This window comes from Cavia porcellus, unplaced genomic scaffold (genome assembly GCF_034190915.1).
Source record: "Cavia porcellus strain 051 isolate PalLab524CR breed Dunkin Hartley unplaced genomic scaffold, mCavPor4.1 scaffold_12, whole genome shotgun sequence".
Lineage (NCBI taxonomy): Eukaryota > Metazoa > Chordata > Mammalia > Rodentia > Caviidae > Cavia > Cavia porcellus.
In genome coordinates this window covers 44,107,861-44,124,895 of record NW_026947495.1, presented here as the reverse complement: position 1 = coordinate 44,124,895, position 17,035 = coordinate 44,107,861, and the positions used below count along the sequence as shown (strand labels likewise).

Genomic DNA, 17,035 nt, shown 5'->3' with positions numbered 1-17,035 from the left:
TCTCTTACCTCCGAATCCCTGTCACCTTGCTTTTATTTTCCCCTACAGGACTTACCACTTTCTACCATTCTTGATGCTATACTCAATTCTTTTTTTTTATTTCTCCACTTAAAAATACAGCTATCCACAAGTCCAGAAATTTTATTTCAATAATTAATGTATTCTCTGGGGTCTGGAATAGTGTTTAGCCTATCACAGTAATTTGGTTAATATTCATGAAATGAAAATTTAGGCCATCAAAAGGAAATGGGAAAGCTATGATAAAATAGTCATCATTAATACAAAGAAACTTTCCATATGAGGATTAAATTTGAGTAGATTATAATGATGACTTCATATTTGGATGATCAGAAATTGAATTAGAATGATTTCCAAGTGAAAAAAATTGCCTGACATTTATAGAGAATACAAGACGATGGCTGGGAAGCATATTTCATAGCTGGAGATAAAAGAATGGTGGAATCATGAGATTTAAAAAACTCAATTAAAAACTAAATATATAAACTAGAAAATACTGAAGACAAAGGTAAAGAGCTGGGAAGGATGGGCAGGTGTAAAAAGTGGTGGTGAATTAGAGTGTAAGGGAAACCAAAAAATAATAAGAAAGATAAAAATAGAAATAGACAGGAAATACTGTGTTTCTAAATCCCATGAGAAATACTCAAAATATAAAAAGAGAAATTGAGTGATGGCATTGGAATCTGCCATTCTTCTACCTGAAATGCCCTTCTGATTTATTTGTTTTGCGTTGAGTTGAAAATATTGTCAGAGCAAAGATAAGTCAGTGGAATTTTCAGGTAGTTGTGTGGTAGGAACTGGACTTCATTCCACAGTCAACAGAGAGAAATGCATAAGCAGCACAGCTACTTGTAAAAAAGATGGTTTGGGCAAAGAACAAAGGCGATTTCTCCCACAGATAGCAGGAAAAAGAGAATATAACCATGAGAAGAGGATAAAGAGGGTAAAGAAATGCACAAAAACTGGAGTGTCACATTGTTTTTAATAGAATAGGTGGAAAGATGATCTGCCAAAGAAGGATGGGACAGCTGGGACCGGGGGAATGGGAAGAGAGAAAAGGTCTAAAATAGATCCCATAGGGAGTGAGCCTGAGAGTACAGAAAAGACAATTAAAAAGACTGCCAAATAGCAGCAGAAACCAGATTGAAGTTTGAAAGCATCCAGTTCTAATGAGCCAAATCTGCAATGCTTTGTTTGCCTCCAGCAGTGCTCTCTCTCCTGGGAGAAGCAGCAAAGAGAGCAAGAGTTAGAGGTAATCTACGTTCAGGAGGCTGCTGTGTGAGCGAGGATGCAAAGGGCATCAATGAAAACAGACAAGGCTAGGCAGGAAACTGCAACTCACTTGCCAGAGAGCAACAGTTCTTGCATCAGATCACTGCCGAGATTGAAACCTGAAATTTTCATAGAAATTAGATGCTTCTAATTTCTCACCTGCCTCTCCGTATCATTCATGCTGAGACCACAGGAAAGGGAAAAGGCACAGTGTGAATGAGATTAGATGAGTTTTAGAGGAGGGCTGCCACACTGAGTTAGGGTGGGAGGATAAGGGAGCAAGGTGGGGAGCACAGCTAACATGGAAGGAGCACCTGCCCCAAATCCTTGTTTCTCTGAGATATTAAAATAACTAAGCAAACCATAGAAAAGCATTGGAAAAATAATATGATTTTGCTGTTGTTGTTATATATTTATATATGGCTTGAAATTACTAAATTATTACTTTGATTTTTAAGTGAAATCCTGGCACCTCCTGTTGGTACATGCAGTACAGTCCTTCACAGTGAGATGTCCTCTCCTCACTTCTTATCTCACTCTACATTGTTTACTTAGGTCCAACCAGCTCCATCTTTTCACTCCCAGAATAAATCAGGTTTATTCCCAACTCCGGGCCTTTGCACCAGCTGTTCCTCAGTGCTGTTCAGGCCGTGCACCCTGAGAAGTAAAGCAGCTAAGTTTGACACTCAGGGCTCAGTGTGTCACTTCCTCAGAGAGACCCACCCTACCACTGACCTAAAGTATCTGCATGTGCTCTTCACATGTCACCTCCTTGGCTTTGGTCTCTATTCCTGACTCACTCTTACCTGAAAATATTGTGCTTACTTATTTGCGCTTTGTGGACTGTCTCTCCAGTTAGAATGTCATCCCCAGGACAAAACAAAGTCATACACATTTTCCACAAATAAATTGTGTAAACTATAAGCAATGAATTTGTTGTTTGTTTTGTTAAATGAGATCCATAAAACAGGCTTAATAATTAAGAGAGTAAAGAAAGCAGACTTTAAACTCTTCTCCATAAAAGCCAATCTCTATATAAGAAATTCAACCCCCAGCCAAGTTTTCACATTTTCTCTGCAAAGTATTATAGGTCAGTTGCTTAAGATATTACAAAAGGAAGGGGATGTTAAAATTTGTTACCCGATGAATAATTGATATTAACAAATTATTCATGATTTTAATGTTTGATATTATTTACTAATTATTATTTTCCCAAAATATAAATGAAATTTTAAAACAACCTGACTTAAGATACACATGTAGAAGTCGAAAACTAAAAAGAATGAATAAGGAAATATCAGACATATCCAAATAGAAATACTCTTCAAAATACTTGCCCTATATTCTTCAGGTACAACACAGTCAACACAAAATAAAGCTATGGAGGGCTTCATGTTTAGACTAGGATTTTGTAAGTAAATATTCCTACTTTTAAGAAATACGCATGGTGTTAGAAAAATTTACAAAAATGATTAATGGCTACACAAATAGATAGGTAGACAGATCTAATAAAATATTTTTAAGGCTGTTAAGTAAAAGAAAAATTCACTCATGTCAGTGATAAAAATAATAGTAATTAGTTGGTAAACCATAAACAGATACATGGATGACAAAAATCTGCTATAAGAAATATTGAAATAAAAATAGAAACCTTTATGGTATAAGCTCTGATAACACATTATTACTTTGATACATAGGATTTTTTTTTTTTTTGTCTTTTTCATTTTTATTGGTACCAGGGATCGAACTCATGACCGCCTGCTTGCAAGGTAGGTGCTTATGCCGCTGAGCTGAATCCCCAGCCCCGATAGATAGGATTTATAAAAATTGCTTTTGAAATGTACAGAATTTTTGGACTAAAAGCCTTGATAAAGTGATTTCATTGCTTACCAATATGTTTTAGAAAAACACTATGATAATAATTCAATTTTACGTGGAAAGATTGAATGAAGGGGGCTGGAGATTTAGCTTAGCGGCATAAGCGCCTGCCTTGCAAGCAGGCAGTCGTGAGTTTGATCACCGATACCGATAAAAATGAAAAAGACAACAAAAAAAGGAAAGATTGAATGAAAATTTTAAATTATCAAATAGTGCACAAAAATCAATTTTCAGATAGATTGATGAAATAAATCATTTCCTGAATCCTTTATACTTTTAAATTTAAATTGAAGCCCTAGTAATGAAAATAATAATAAAGAACAGCTTCAAAGTGGCTATGTTGTCCTCATTTTAAAAGGAAACAAAAGAAACTTGTAGAGATTAAATGTCTTTTTAAACTCTAGGTAGGCATAGTGTGACACATATGAAAAATTACAGTGACTTGCCTGTTCCTTGGACAAAAGTGACTGCTACACAATCAAATACCATCTACCTTAGTGTAAAGATTGAGTTTATTGTACTGCAAATGTTGATTTCAGTATTGATATAGTTACATGTATAGTTTTTGAAATTCTTGCTTTTTTATTACCCGGAGACAGCACAAAATTCAAGATACACTCACATATGCATGCATATAAATAACTTATGTATTTATAGTGGCATTATATATTTAGTCTGAATTATCCAGTAGGTTTCAAATTAAATGGGCAATATGTGTGGCCCAAATAATATACTCATATTTACTATTTCTTTTCTTTTCTGACCTAGATGTCCTTGGAGAGTTCCAAACTATAAGTATTTAGAACAATCCATGATATATGCATCTTAAGGATAAAGCTATACACAGCTTTACTGAAATAGTAAAAGAAAATTCTCTCTATTAAGTAAAACTATAGTCAAGGTTTAGCTAGAAAAATCTACTGACCTGCTTTAAAATTTAAAAAGCTGCTTTCACCAGTGTGTCTGCATACACACACACACACACACACACACACACACACACACACACACGAGGAATTTTCCACTGAGGTTGCACATAGTAGTTATCAAAGTGCTGTCAATGAAAGCTGAGATTACTAACCCCAAGGCAAGGATATGCACATTGAGTGCAGTCTGCTTACTAATTACCCTGAATCTTTTAAGCCTTAAATCTTTAAAGAAAAATCATGATTATAGGAAACTCAAGGTTATAATTAAAACAGAACAATGTAATCATCTCTAAGACATCACTGCAGTCCCCTATTCCCCAGTGAACATTTGTAATTATAAAACAATAAATCTTATAAAAACAGTAAAACAGTAAATCTTAATTTCAAAGTAGTACCAACTTTATCTTACAAAGATATGCTATTATTTCCGTTATTGTGAACTTTGAGTCATCAAACTTAATTCATGTCAAATAGTGTGCATATAATACAATATCACATGGCATAAAGAACTTGATGGCATATCTATGATTTTACTCACCAGTTGTTTCCACAATGCCTTCTAGGATGACGACAATCTCGAACTGTTCAGTTTGCATACTTCGCTGGGATAGGTCATAAAAGGGGCTTTTGGCATCAATCACGTGGCAAATTGTGAGGGGGGACACAAGAAAAAGTTGATCTGCCCCTGTGCTAAAACCTACATCCAGTTCAAGTTGGTCAAGGGGAAGGAACTCACCCTCAGGTGTCTGCCGAGACTAGACAAGCACACAGAAAAAGAGAAGAAATCACCACTTGTACTGAAATTTTCAAGGCAGCCCAACAGTAATTTACATCATTGCCAACATTCTGCACTATCAATCATCTGCAACAAAATCCAAACAAATCATTATGCGGCTATGTTCTAGCAAATGGGCTGAAATCCCACATAGCTCATGTGGAACATACATGCATTATTTATAATATACAACTTGCTATAATTACTATTCCCTAACTCGTGAGCTTTGGAGAAATGCCTGGCCCAACAATGGCTGTTAGCATACACTGTAGAAGTGACTGTACACGTGCCACTACCTGACACAAATTACTGCATGATAACTCACTGCATGCCAGATTTTTCATTCCTCACAAAGCAAATAAATAAGCAAACCTTATAGAGTTGGTTAAAATTAGAAAGAGGGACTATCACATAAGAAGATACTTATTGAAATATTTAAAAGCAAAGCACAATGATTTATTTTTCAGAATTTCTGAAAAGTAACAAATGTAAGTAAATTAAAAAGAAGAATGAATATTTTATCAGGTTAAATTATGTTACCTACGCGAGTTCACTTTATAAAAATAAAAGACCTGTGCCAGTAGCTAATGGCTTTCAAACTACTAAGAATGAACTGTAATATATTTGTTCACTTTGAATCACAGACAAAACTGTACTAAACTGAATATTGCATAATTAAAATATGATTTTGAACAGTTTTATTTGATAAATATAGTTTAGAAAAATTTTCATAAGGTAGTTGTATTCAGTTTTAACATAAATCACTCTAAGATTAATTCCATAAATTATCCACATGCTAATAGACTCTAAATGAAAATGAAATGTGACATAAAATCAACAAACCATGAAAATTAACTTACTCATTTTCCATTGATTTGCATTTTGTTTTCCATATCTTTCATGGACAATAATCATGTATAAATGAATATCTAAGTTTAGTTTATAAAATGGTAGTAGTAAAATTTGTATATTTAGCAGTTGCATTTCAAAAAGATTTAATTGATGCAGGCATGGTGGTGCCCACCTGTAATTCTAGCACTCAGGATGCTGAGGCAAGAAGATCATTGCAAGTTTGAGACCAGCCTGGGCTATAAAGTGAATTTAAGGCCAGCCTGAACTGCATAGTGAAATTTTCAAAGAAAAAGAAAAGAAAAGGGAAATATAAAGAGAAGAAAAAGAAAAGAAAAATTTAGTTGGGAGGGGCCAATAATACTAGGCAAATGGGAATCTGAAGAATATAGTCTATTTTTAAAGACTGCAGAAAGAGAATTTAAGAAACAAAATTGAATCTATATCACTTATCTGATCAATGAAAAGGTAGTTTAAAGATTGCACCCTTACTAAAATACATTAGCTGTAAAAGTTGAATAAATGAGTCTAAAAACACTGAGAAAGTGGTTTAGTAAAATTTCCTTTCTGATAAAACAGAAAATTTTCAAATCATTATCCATTTATCATGGCAGCAATTGCTATGGTATCAGTAGCAATATTAGTCAATTAGGTTAGTGACACTCAGAAATATTTGGATAGAAGAAAATCCAATGACATCACTGAACTTACTTCTGTACATTGTGGGTAATTTTTAACATTAGAAGAGGAGCGCAAACACGGGTGGAGGAAGAGGAGAGAGGAACAGCAGGGGGCAGAAACAGAAAAAAGGGATTATGGCTGCAAAGAAAAACTCCATGGAAAAATCTAATGGTCCAAAAACAAAACCAGCAGTTCTCACAACCTATGTTGGAGAAAAGTAGGTATTTATAAGTCAGCATGAAATGAAAAATTACTCTGAGAAGATTTTTCAATTCATCTATATTTTTAAGCCTACTCTCAAATTAGTAAAACATGGATGAGACCAATATTTTTCCTGCTACTGTTGTATAAAAAGAAGTAAGAAAATAAAATGAAAACCAGCCACAAAGCAAAATTTAGAACAAAAATGCTGTGTCATTGTATCCTTACCTAGTAAGAAACAGGTGCTATAAAAACACAAGGTGGTATTCTGATAGTTCCAATTAATTGCCAAAATTTGGGTGCATTTACTGAATATTTTGGGTTCTGCTTTTCATGCACTACATGGCAATGTTGACAATGATAAATCCATAAAATCTCAATTTTTCATTTATTTAAAAATAATTTCCCCCAAATAATATATGCTTGTACTTCACATACATCAGTACTAAAAGCTGTCTTTTAAAAAAGGGCTGTAAGGTAAGCTATTAAGGTAAGCCCTTTTTAAAAAAGGGCTATAAGGTAAGCATAATATTTTATGCTCCTTAATCATTCAATAATCCATGAAGACAGAAGTGGCCTAGAAACAGGCAGGCTATCCAGGAGAGTTCCAATCTTAAAAAAATTCTTGACTTTTTAACAAAACAGTTTATTCAGATATAAGTAATTTAAACCCTAAATATGCATCAATATGTTCCATTCACATATAACTTGCTTACTGATTTTAAATGCAGTATTTCTTCCATGTATTCAAAATAATACTTTGTGACCCCATCCACCCCCACTCCCCAGCACCAATGCTATGTTCCCTGTTGCATTTAAGACTCCTGTGACACTATGGAGAAGTTACTAATAACTTATTTTTTTTTTTGTAAGATGTTTTCCAATTTTCTCTTTTTTTCAAATAAGCGATGCTCTCTACTTGTGAATTAAACATTATTTTCTAGGAGCAGTATGTAATCTAACCTTTTTTATGAGTGAGGTACACTACACATATCACAATTTTATCATCCAAGTCTTCTTCGTTTACATTAGGCCATTACAATTTTCAGCTTTTAATATGTTAATTTCTCTGAGTTTTTTCCTCTTTGACTCTGTGATAGACAGTGAGGCCTGGTAATAACTGGAGTTAAGCAGAAATCTTTGACTTGGGTCAGATGTGAAGGGCAGTTACAGTACGACAGGTGCTTGGAAAACTAGAACCATTTGAAGTATGAGCTCCTGAAGGGAGCTGAGTGCTCAGCCAAATGCTTCTGATGTTCCAGAGACCTACATATGCTTGCTAACTGCACTATCAGAAACGCATGAAATCTTCCCTAGTCTTCCCTAGTCTTCTAATCTAGGAGCTCCTAATTCTGCAGCAATTTTGGAGATTTGCAAAGTTAAAAAACAAAGTTTATGCTACTTTTAAGTCTCTCAAATTACATTAGAGGAGGAAGAAAGATTTTTGTTTCAGGAACTGTGATATATTATATGCATGTATATAAAAAGGAAAGATAAAAAAGAAAGAGATGAATTATGTATGTGTTTTCTAGAATTAAACTGTGATCTGTAACTTGTGTATGTAATAAAACAGTAGCACTGATATCGCCCTGGGTATCAGCTACTTTATTTTATCTAGGGATATTTGATAATAGACCATTTTTAGACAAATAACAACTTAACTTTTCTTCATTACATCACCATAAGAATTATGCTATTAAGAGACTGGTTTTAATATTGGTTAGGACTACTCTTATCTCTTTTACCACTTACTGTTACTATTGTTACTATTATCTTATTTACCAGATACAAACCTCCTAATTTCAAAGAGAATATGGAACCAAGATAATTTCCTAGATAAAGGAGTTTAGATAGCTGTGGCTTAGATCAACAACTCTTAGTGTTTTCAAATTCAAAACAATAGGTAAAAGTTCAGATTGATGCACTAAAGCACTTAAATTTCCAAAACATTCATTATAAAAGTTTGACTTCTATTCTATGAAACAATCGTTTTGAATCCTTAATATTCTAGAACAGGAAAGTAAAACAAAGTGGGAGGAAAGATAATGAATGGAAAATTGTTATTTTTTTTATTTTAAAAGATAATTTGAAAAGCTATGAGAATCACTTCCATGCAATTTTTTTTCTATTTTTATGGAATCATAAAAAGAAAATGAATTCATTCTATCATCTTAAACCCTTACTTATTAAGTTAACTAAAGGAAACTTGTTGAAATGTGAGAAAATTTGAGGTAGTTAAAAACTCAAAATTTGTTTAATTTCACTTTCCAAAAATAATTATAATTTTAACAGCATTATATTGTGAAAATGATTTTGTATCATTTAGATTGTTGCAATAATTTTAATTTAACATAATAAAATACACTATTTAAGTATTTCTATAGTACACATTTTCTTTACATGCAATGAGATTTCTATGTATAGTTCTATACATAGTGGTACACTTGTGCCACAAAGAAGCAATTAATGTCAAATGACTTTGAATCCAGAAAGGAATCCAGAAAGTCCTACAAGATAATACAGATAGACTCTGATAGGAGGTGGAAAAAATATTAAAGTTACATGTGTCCGGAAAAGAGCATCATGGTCAGGTAATTTCAGCTAAATAGCCACCATATAACATGAAAAACTCTTCAGTGTTTATGCATACACCCCCCCCCCCACACACACACACATACACACACATGATACACACATTTAGCTCTGCCTTGCACTAAACTCCTATTTGGCCTCCTCCTGCTGGATGGTATTTGGACAAAAGTCCAAAGTCATTCTCCAGAGACACAATGCACCAATTCAATGCTTGTCTTTGGTGCCTTTCTCCCATCTGTTGCCTCTGACTATGTTTTTTTTCCTAGTGAAGAGTAAATCAAAGGGTGTTTTTTGTAAGATGTTTACTCACTATCACCTGACCCTCCAGATTTAACTCTGACACATTCAAAGCTTGATCTAAGCCCTATCATCGCTCATAAATCTATACTGGAAAAGACCCTGTAGGCCAGTGATCAGGACCAAAAGGAAAGGAGGCTCAGATGAAGAGAATAAGCCAATTTTTTTTTTTTTTTTTTTACTTACAAACACTGCTCCATTTTATCTAAAATACCGTTTTTCTTTAAATGTGTAATATGTATCGTTGTGCATATTTTGGTGAGTATATATTGAAGTCAGAAATAAAATTGCATTAACAGAGAGATCAGAGTAATATCTTAAAGGTAACATTAGGAAATAAGCAAATACAAGGTTCCAGGATCAAGAATAAAAGTGTCTTTGATATGAAGAGTAGTAAAATAATATCTTTGACACTCAGATCAAAATTTAAGATAGAAAGAAGAAAGTATAAATCTGCAATTGCATCTGGAAAATTTGCAATACCACTGTACATTTATGGAGACTCCTGGTGCTAGAGACACCATAAATAGAGAAAGAACTGACCAAAGCTGAGTCTAAAATAAAGAAGTTTTAATGTTAGATTAATTAATCATTCAGTATGTTCACTTTTATGAAAAGAACACTCTTTATAGAATAAAGTATATTTTGACTTGTAACACAGTTTGTGAGGCTTTTATAGCATTCAAATGAAACAGTGGTTCATAATTCCTTGAAGGCCTTTTGTGGAATTTACAGTAACTATGGGTGGGATTGGAAGCCTCCTTGCACATTCTCCTTCTGACCCAACACCCTCCAGTCCATCAAATGCTTTCTCCTGCTTCTCTTTATCATTTGTTCCTACCTACTGCTGTTTATTTGTTGGTCTCCAAGCCCTTTTTTGCTGTTTATAGTTTATTCTCTGAGCACACTGTACTTTTCAGGAATCATAATAAATTAAAAAAAAAATAGTACTGCTATTGGAAAAAAGAATTATAATCATAGCTTTTAGAAAGAACCCAAGGTCTATACTTATTAGAGAATTAGTTTATTTTTCAAAGAAAATGAAGGAATTGTGCTATTTTAAAAGACATAATAAATCCACTTAAAAATCCAAAAAATGATATGGGAACCTAGCTCTTGAGAGTTTTGAAGTCCTCTATCATACACTCCTTAAATGTATTTTCCAACATCTTGGACTATGGCTGCAGGACAAATTATATACATATATAATTTTTAAATGAAGTTAAGTTCAAATTAACAAAGATCAACTGGATCAAAAAACTGTCAGTCAAAAAATAGGTCATATACAATCAAATAAAATATAGTCACTTTTTGTATGGGTGACATGCAATGAAGATATATAGTGAATTCAAGGTAATAAAGATATAAGAAAAGTCCCAGAATCTGTGGTCCAGGAATCATTGAGGTTAAAAGATTAATAAAATATTAGGATAGGACTGAGGGTATATCTTAGGGGCAGAGTATTTGCTGAGCATGTTGAAGACCTTTGGTTAGATTCCTCACACTGAAAAGATAAAAAGAAGATACAGTGCTCAGCGGTTTTATACACAACTGCACATGATCACATTCCTATGAGAAACCACAAAGCATTCAACTTAAGTGTGAATATAATGGAGAATAAAAAAGTACTAAAATAATGTGTGATATTAAAAGAAGAAGAAAATGCCCTTCATTATCTTTCAGGAAATGGAAGTTAAAGGTTGCATAGCTAACCTCAGAAAGATGATGACTATGAACAATCAATATACATATAAAGAAATAACATCTTCCCTGCATGAGAAAGTTCATTCTTGTTTCTTTCAAACTATGGATGCCACAATAGTTGGCTTCATGTTTATTTTATGCAAATATATTTGAGTAAACGTAACTATATAAATGATACATACATACAGTATATGCATTTGGATAATAATTTGTAAATTACTGAATAGTGCATCAAAGATCACTTAATTCTTCCTATAATAGGTTATAAGTCTAGGGTAGTCAGTCTTTAGACAGGAACAAGTGACATTTTCAAATCTTCTAAACCAATCCTAAATTTGAGATTCTAGCATTTCAGCCATAATCCAAGAACTTTTATTAAAACTTTCTACAGGATGATACATTAAGCTAGTATAACCATGATATTAATTTCTATTTTCTAGGATAAAAAGATAACTAAAATAAATTGATAATTCAAGTAAACTTTATGATGATGGGAGGTGCTGGTGATATGGTGATGGTGAAGGCAGGATAAAGAATATGTACCTTCAAACAGCTTTTACAACTTCATAATTAAATTATAGATTTTAAAGAACAAGTTTAAACTACATCCTTTATAGTTCATTTAACTTATTTTACATTATCTTTAGTAGAAAAAGGACTTACATCTCCAGGAATATATTTTGATGTTCTATATTTGGTTGCTAAAGTAATTTCATTATTCTCAAGCTGAGAATTCTGGAGTAGAGTTGAAATAAAACTTGTCTTTGTAGAAGGAAAAAACACAATTAAAAATTAGATTGAGAATCTTTCATCAAAAGTTAAGAAAATTTGAAAGAATTACGTATGGAAAACTTAGAAAGTTATATCTATGTTGTCTCTTCATAAGAAATGAAAGTGCTTTATGATTATTAAATAAAACTTTAATATTTATACTAATAAATTTTTTTTCAGAAAATACAAAAACAGTAAAACTAGTTAATATAAAGACCATTTATGCACTATAATTACTATCATTAAATATTATATTAGTTCTTGTTACCTTAAATTTTATATATTTTTTCATTAAAAACATATCATTATAAAATTTAAAATGTTAAGTGGAATTTAAAATAGAAAACTGAATATATGTACTAACATAAAATGAGAAGGGTGTAGAAAAGTGATAATCAACTATTGAAACTTTGAGATTTTGCATAGCTTCTCTCCCATAATGTAGCTTACTGTTTTAGGTCACTTCATCTTGGTCCCTAATACACAATGAGCAACTATTAAAGGCAAATCTACCCTCTAATTTTGCTGAAAATTATTAGTTCCTCTATCAAGCATGATTATTTTAATGAATTCTAAGGAAATGACAAGAACTGTAAAAAATCATTTAATTACTATGGTTACAGGAAAAAACAATTTCAAACAAAATACACTAGCTGGCTTCTATGAAGAACTGCTACTACGGAAACCCTCTTCCTTCACAAACCCAAGGGAGAATTTCACTATAATTTGGTTTAAATGTAAATTTACTGCCACATGTCAATCATTTTGACTTCCAGCACTAACATCTTAACAAATCAGCAGTCAAGAATCATTTAGGATTAGTCTATCATTTTCATTAGAAACTTATCACCTTGTGTTAAAATAGCACCTTGCTCCAAAATTGTCAATAACAAAAATATTTTAAATTTTTATCAAGACACTATTTATAATGTATGTGGTCCATGGCCTTATGGGAAAGAAAACCTCATTTTCAGGAACCTTCCCCACTGTAGAGACTGAGTGCTTCTATTTAATTGAGTGTATATCTGCATAAATAATAAATAGCCTGATTCTAATTATGCCTGATTTTATTAAAACAAGATTTGGTGATACCTAAAATCTGGAAAAGATATCCATCTTAACAATATCATATCTTTGAAAAAGTGAAAAATATTAAATATTAAATGGAATTTAAATAGCCTTTAAAGTGTGAATTTCAATTTCTACTAGGCCAATGAATATGATAAATTACTCTTCCATAAGAGTCCAAAGTGCTACAGAAACATGGATTTTTTTGACAGAGACTTTGGCATTATTCTAACAAAGTGCTCCTGTCTTTCCCATAATATAAAGAAGAGAAGTTATATCTTGGTCTATGCGTAGAAACAAGCACATACAATTTACTACTGCATCATCTCTGTCTGCACCCAACTGCTTAGATTTACCCAACAACCTGCTTAATTTGTACATTAGTCATCAAAATAATATACTAAGATAAATATTAAAACTTGTATGCAGTTCATTCATTGTAAAATAAAATAATCCACTAAAATTATTTGGTCATGGTTATATCAGTTGAAAGGTACACCAGAATCAGGCTGATGATTTTAAACTCTGATATAAAAGAGCTGGTTGCCTTAATGTTAGTAGTGTAGTTAATACTCATATGACGCGAAGTGACAGACCAAGTGAACTTCTTTAATGCAAACACTACTGAACAACTTGGTCAAGAGCAATTAAAACACGTTCTTATAAATGAATAATGAAAATGACACAACATGAAAACTTTTTGAAGCACATTTGATCTCTTAAACTACAACATAAGTAGAGGCTGTGTAAGCCAATGTATATGCCTACCAGGACAACTAAAATTTCAATGGCAAAACCTCAATTTAAATAACTTGTCAGATTGTCATTTTATTAATGCTAAATTCTGAATCTGGCTCACTATAGAATCTCAGATAAATAATTTTCAATTTATGAGTTAGTTATTTGAGGCCATCGCTTTCAATTTATAAACAGAAAAACACTAAAGCAAATCCCTCAAGAAAAAAGTTTGATACCTAAAAAACAAACAAACAAACTATTCTTTAATCCCTTAATCCTTCTTTCCCAAACTCCAACTGTATGAGTGACTGAGGAGCAACTCTCATTTGTGGTGGTGCCCTCTAACGACTAGAAGAACCTGGCTTTAATAACCACTCCATGTGCCATTTGTTTTAGCATTTACACCACTGATGGTAGGAAGCAATCTTCTTTAATGGATGCTGAAAAGCTTCAAGTGAAATCTGTAATTGACAAAAGCGTCATAGAAACAGGCAATTAAGAGCAATAATAACAAGAGGCTCTGCAGGCAAAGCACTCAAACTTTCGCAGAATGCTTCTCTAGGAAAATATTTGGTAAAAATAAAATTTTAAGAGAACCAGGTATAATTTCTTCCCCATTATTAACTGTTTCCTTTTCTGAGTGTTTAAAAGATCAAGATCAGTTTACTGGGTCCAGATGTTATTACTCTACTCCTAATAGTATTAGGACAAAAAACAGAAAGCCAAGCCCACAGCAAAAGTTGAGAGGAGTTCACCACCTATTTCTTCAAAAGAAAAGCTGTTCGATTTCATTTTAGCATCCAGTTTTAATTGAGCAGTGCGCGCTGACAGCAAATCAAAAGTGCTCTAGGCAGCGGGGCAGGGGGAGCATTTCTTTAAAGACTCCGGGAGCTCATGGCTGACTCCTTCAGCGTCAGGAGTCCACGAAGTGATACAAGTGAACGGAAAGGGAGACTACAAATGAGGGGGAGTGCCGGGGAGAAACGCACTGGCGGTCCCATCCCTGCCCGCGCCTCCCGCCCTTCTCCCCCACCCCAAGCGGTTACCTGTGGCCACAGGTACCCCGGGAAGCGGGAGGGCGCCGGGCGGAGACGGGGAGATCTACTCACTTTGAGCAGCTTGCAGCGGATCTGCGCCGAGACCATGTGGCTGTTGCGCAGGTTGCCCACCCGGAACATGAGCGTGAGTTTTCCGTCCCTCATGGAGATCACGGCGTGCTCGCTGAACATGAGGGTCTCCGCGCGCTTCTTGGGCTGGGACATCTTGATGAACATGCAGCCGATGAGGAAGGCGTCCACGATGGAGCCCAGGATGGACTGGAAGAGGAAGAGGATGATGCCCTCGGGGCACTTGTCGGTGATGTATCGGTAGCCATAGCCGATGGTGGCCTCGGTCTCGATGAAGAAGAGGAAGGCGGAGGGGAAGTTATAGACATTGGCCACGCAGGGCGTGTAGTTGCCGACGTGGGCTTTGTTCAGGTCGCCCCGGGTGTAAGCGATCACCCACCACATGGACGCCATGAAGAGCCAGGCCACGGTGTAGGTGAGGATGAAGATGAAGAGGTTCCAGCGCCACTTGAGGTCCACCAGCGTGGTGAAGAGGTCCGAGAGGTAGCGGCTCGTCTCGCTGCCCAGGTTGCCGTGCTGCACATTGCACCGGCCGTTCTTGTCCACGAACCGCTGCCGCTTCTTCTTGGGTACGAGCTGCTGCTGCGGGCCCTGGCCGGGCCCCTGGGGCTGCAAGCCCGAGCCGCTGGAAGAGGTGGTCACTACCTGGTAATCGTCCCCAAATTTCCTGCGGAGTGCAGACATAATACGGAGGGGCGAGCCAGATTCAAAAGCGAAGCGAAGGCGCAGGAGCCGAGCGCTGCAAACCAGCACCAATAAAGAGGTGGGGGCGGGGGCGGGGGGGGAGCCAAGGCGGGCGCTCCGGGGTGGGGGGCGCACCCGGCGGGCGGCTGCGGTCTCTGCCCCCTGTACAAGCTTTTCGTCCCTTGGGACGGAGGATCTGGAGCCAAACTGAGTCTTAAAAACAAAACTATTCTCCAGCACTCAAGGCAGGAGAGACGCCAGGACCAGAAACCAAACTGTAATTTTGCCTCCAAGCTTTTCGAGGCCCCACTTGACTTCCCCCACCACCGGCATCCCGGGTCACCTCTTACCTTTCCGCAGCCCTCCTGGCTCTCCAGCAGCACCCCCAACACTGATGGCTTAAAATTGACGAGTTGACAAACAAGTCTCACTCCACCTGCCAACTCGATAGGCTGCCAAAGCTATGCTACCTGCTAGGACCAGACCCTCCCCCCTCCCCGCTGCTCCCAGATCTCCAGCCCCCCGGGAAGGCTCCCAGCTCCCCCTGGCTCTCCCGCCTTCTATCTTTTAGCCAAAATCCCGCTCAAAGGCATGTCTGCTGGGCAGTGGTGCGTCGCCCGGTACCCACGTACTCAGGGCTCAGAAGCCCCCGCTCCGGACTCCAGAGACCTGTGCGCCTGGCGAGAGCGAGCGGCCGAGTTTCCACGGTAGCCACTGGAGTCCTCAAAAGGACCCTAAAGAGCTCCCGAGCCACCCCCAAGCGCAGGGAGTGCGAGAGGCCGGGCACTCACCCCGCGGGCGAGGGCAGGAGGCGGCGCGGCCAGGGGCGCTGCAGCCCGGCCTCGCGCCCTGCTCTCCTGGATGTTTTCTTCGCTCCCACTTTGCCTGGTGTACCACGTCGGGTGCCAAGCAGCTCTCTTGGGGTCCACGGCTCCCTGAGGGCACCACTCTGTCCTCGGCAGAAAGACTGATGGGGCGCGGGACTCTGGGGTTCCTTGGCACGGTGCCCCGCTTCCCGGCGACAGCGGTGCTGCTGGTCGAGGTTGGAGCTTTGGGCTGCGGGTCAGACTTTCAGGTGAAACACTTGCGCTGCTCCGGCTTTTCCTCTCCCTCACGGTGGAGACCTTTGCTTGTGCCTTCCTAGGTCCCCCAGTCCCAGTCCACGCTTTGGCAGCCCTAGTGAAGGACGCGAGGCGCAAGCAGGGGCGGCAGGAATGAGGTGAGTGTGCTGGTGCGTGTGATCAGCTGCAGAGCCGCGCTAGCCCCGCCTGTCCCTGTCTTCCCCCGCTGCTCTCCCAGCCTGAAATGCACCTCCGCGCCTCAGTTGAGCCTGCAGTGTCTGGCAGCTCTGGAAAAGCGAGCCCCTCCAATGAGAAGAAGCTCTAAATCTGCTCTCAACCGCCGGCCAACGGCCAACTCTCCTTCCTTGCACCCCCTCCCAACAATGCGAA

At 37.0% G+C, this 17,035-nt stretch overlaps 1 protein-coding gene across 1 annotated transcript in view; it reads right to left on the bottom strand.

Annotated features, from left to right (window-relative positions):
- Kcnj3 (potassium inwardly rectifying channel subfamily J member 3) overlaps positions 1 to 15,674 on the bottom strand; it is a gene marked incomplete at its 5' end in the record, with an annotated part of 119,459 nt that extends 103,785 nt beyond the window's left edge. The window contains 2 exon segments of the mRNA NM_001173044.1: positions 4,636 to 4,852; positions 14,883 to 15,674. Of these exon segments, the coding sequence (NP_001166515.1) occupies positions 4,636 to 4,852; positions 14,883 to 15,584 (919 nt within the window).
- Positions 15,675 to 17,035: the final 1,361 nt, after the last annotated feature.